Here is a 3,327-nt window from a genome sequence, read left to right on the forward strand (position 1 = left end):
AAATGCAGAGGCCTTGAGTGCTGACTTTTCACGGGGCTTTGTTTTTGCTCCAGTCACACTGAGACTTTGGTTGAATGCGCACTTGAGGCTGGACAGTGGTTCAGTGAAGCATACTGGTCAAGCAAATTAAAAGCAGACACCCCAGGCTTCGGGAAACTCTGTCTGAAGCCCTGCAAACAGATTTTAAAGCTGTCCCTCTCTTTCCATTAAGGCTGACTGATTAAAAAGCCAGTCTCAAATTCAAAAGCACAGACAGAACTATTCTCTGACCATGTATTGCATTACATCAGGACTAAAACCAGGCAGGTATTTTTAAACTCATCCACTTAATGCAATATTTACTTCCCAGACTTTGATCTCAGCATCTCCTCTGACAACATCAAATTCTTAGGTAATTCACACATGACACAGCACTAAAGAAGGAAAACCAATCTCAGCTGTATTGACTAAGTATCTTTTTTTTTCTATGACAGCTCACATTTTTACCAATGTAGCAACAAACCCTTTGCCAATGGTTTGGAATGAAAGTTACATCAGGTATGTATGTGCAGGTGTGTTAATGATCTGACTTGTTGAAAAAACAAAAAGCAAAACCAACCCCCAAAACAGAGCACTGAAACCATTACGCATTAAAAACAAATGCTGTACACATCCACTACTCCCTATACACAAGTCACAAGTGCAATATCCTTTGAAAAAAATTGTTCCTCAAAGGAAACCCAAAGAGGCAGAGTTTTTTAGTGTTATGTTTAGTAAGATAATGTGGGCATGTGTTGGAAATTACAGGTTGGAATTTTTTTTAATTTCTCTTCTTTTTTTTTTCGTATAAGGCAAGAGGTTTACTTTCCAGAAGAATAGATGGGGTAAAGAATGAAGAAATGTTTCAAAAAATGACACATTCTTTCAAGTTTCATTCTCATTTGACATACATATTACAAAATAAAGATTTTTAAAAGTGCTATATGCTTTGTAAGTCTCATCACAATATGTAAAGCAAAATTTTACACCTGCTGCCTAAGACAAAATGTTAGTGGCAGTGTTAGCAGTAGATTAGACTCTAGCTCTCTCATTTCCCTCAATGTCTGGGACAACCTCCTTCATCATGCTTAAAGAATAACAAACAAACCCCACTCTACACATATTCCAGAATCATTTAGAGTCATCTTCTAAAGTAACAGACTCCATGAAGTTGAAGACACCTTAGTAGTTGCTTGCTTGATACCAACCCAATGCTCATTCTACCCAGTATCCTCTGGCTCTGATCAGACAGTATGAGAGACAAAATGTTGAGAGGTATGCAACCATGATCACATTGACAGATATGCCAAAGGGATTTAAAAATATTCCAACAAAAAACAAATGTAAAAAAACCTCATCCACCAGCCCTCAGCTGTTAGCTGATTTTAAAAAGGTAGAGCAGTTTGCAGTAAACAATGATATTTTAAATCTTCAAGAACATACAGAAACACCCCTCCCACCCAGCAATCAGACGTGAAGGATTTCTGCAGCACAGTCTTCTGGCTCTGTGTAATGTGAAGAGTTTGTATCTGAATGGTGAACTCCAAGCATTTCTTTACTTTCAAAGTTTGGCTCCATTAGTGCAGGTTTTTCAAAAATATTCTTTTTGCTAGTTTCTGGGCAGTTTTGTACATATATTACTCGGTTATAAGCTTTAAGTCTCTTCCATAGCTGTACGTACACTTTGCATTGTACATACATGAAAAGAAGTCCTCCAGTGAAACCAATAGCCACAACCACCAGCTTAGTCCAAAATGGCCACTCTAGAATCCCTGGAAGAAAGAAAATCAAAAAAGAAAAAAGAAAAAGGACATGGTCAATATTGGCTGGACTACACCGGATCTCTCAAAAACATCCTGTAAGGAAATTGTCAGAGTTTGGTCCACACAAACTATTCTTATTTTGCCATTTTTCTTGTTTGGCCTTCCCCTTCCTCCTTCAGTTCAAACACATGCATACTTCTACTTCACATATCACATTTATTTTCATCCATCAGAGGAAAAAACCAAAACAACAGTCTCTGTGTCTGAACCCTTGTGCAGCACAATCACAGAGTCAAGGCAACAGCCAATAATATTTAGGTATTTTTCCACCTGTTTTTAAACAAAAATTGGATCAGATTATGAAAGGAATTCTGTGGCATGGTTTCCTCCTCACAGCAGTAGGTTCAACTCAGTGACCTAAGAAGTCTGTTCCACTACGTGATCACACAGTACATGGAGTCATAGACTTTAAATTCAAAAGGGAATGATTGTTACCACCTAGCTTGATTATCTTTGCTATGCAGACCAGACAATTTTATCTGCATCAGATCCAGTAACTTGTAGCTGAACTAAAGCATCTAGTGTTAGAGACGTTGAAGCATTCTGGCAAGTTTACACTTCATCATTAAAAATAACCACCATTACTTTTTCTGAGGTTGTCCGACTTGAACTTTGAGACACTGGATCTTGTTACATCTCTATCAACTACTTCTAAATGACAGACTATTCATGTTATACATCATCTGCTTACATAAGTCCTGTATCCACCCAGCCCCTCTCCTCTTTAAAGGTAGGCGGCATCACAAGATGGATATGCTGAATCACCCACTATCAGGTTTCTCAGAGAATAAAATCATGGCCTTCCAAGTCTTCAAGGTTTTTACCATGATATAGGCCAATGTTCTTTTGGAAATGCATGGTAGCATGGAGTGAATGAAAATATTTTAGTCCCAAAATACAAAAGGCATTGCAGCGTGACTACTGACGAAATCCCATCCATGATTAATACCTGAACTTCTGATTCACAGGTGAGCTATGTGGTGCCATCTGTAGGCAGTGATAGTATGTGCTTGTTCCTGTGCAGACATGAATGTATACCCACACACACTCCACACACCCCTGAGCTCATTACAGGATCCCACACATTTAGAATCCAAATGAAGGGAGCAAAGAAGGCACTCATACATACTAAATAGTCACCCTATTCCTTCTATTGATGATCATTTAACTTATTTATTGGCTAAAATAACCTGGAGACGATATATCTTTGAAAGTATATGCTTTTCATTATCATATGGAAACCTTACACTGAAAGGCCAAAAATTTTCACTGTACATGAAAGAGATGGAGTTGGATAGAACAGAAACTAAAAGATTTTATTCAAAGTAGCTTCCTGACTGAAGTCATGATCTATCAGATTACAGCCCAAATGAGAAATGACAGCAAAAATGTTCAGTTTGAAGTACTAATCTGCTCTGAAGAGACTAACCCATCAGTGGATTTGCAGGTTTATTGATGCTCAGCTACCTCCACAGATGACGCTCTT

The 3,327-nt window shown here is 38.1% G+C and overlaps 1 protein-coding gene across 2 annotated transcripts in view; it reads right to left on the minus strand.

Annotated features, from left to right (window-relative positions):
- Positions 1–1,124: 1,124 nt before the first annotated feature.
- Positions 1,125–3,327, minus strand: part of MARCH8 (membrane-associated ring finger (C3HC4) 8, E3 ubiquitin protein ligase) — a 73,536-nt gene continuing 71,333 nt past the window's right edge. For both annotated transcript variants that reach the window (XM_010024441.1, XM_010024440.1), the window contains one exon: positions 1,125–1,790. In XM_010024441.1, coding sequence (XP_010022743.1) covers positions 1,486–1,790 — 305 coding nt within the window. In that variant the 3' untranslated portion in view covers positions 1,125–1,485. The remainder of the gene's footprint in view (positions 1,791–3,327) is intronic.

This window comes from Nestor notabilis, unplaced genomic scaffold, assembly GCF_000696875.1.
Source record: "Nestor notabilis isolate BGI_N333 unplaced genomic scaffold, ASM69687v1 scaffold9661, whole genome shotgun sequence".
Taxonomy (NCBI): domain Eukaryota; kingdom Metazoa; phylum Chordata; class Aves; order Psittaciformes; family Psittacidae; genus Nestor; species Nestor notabilis.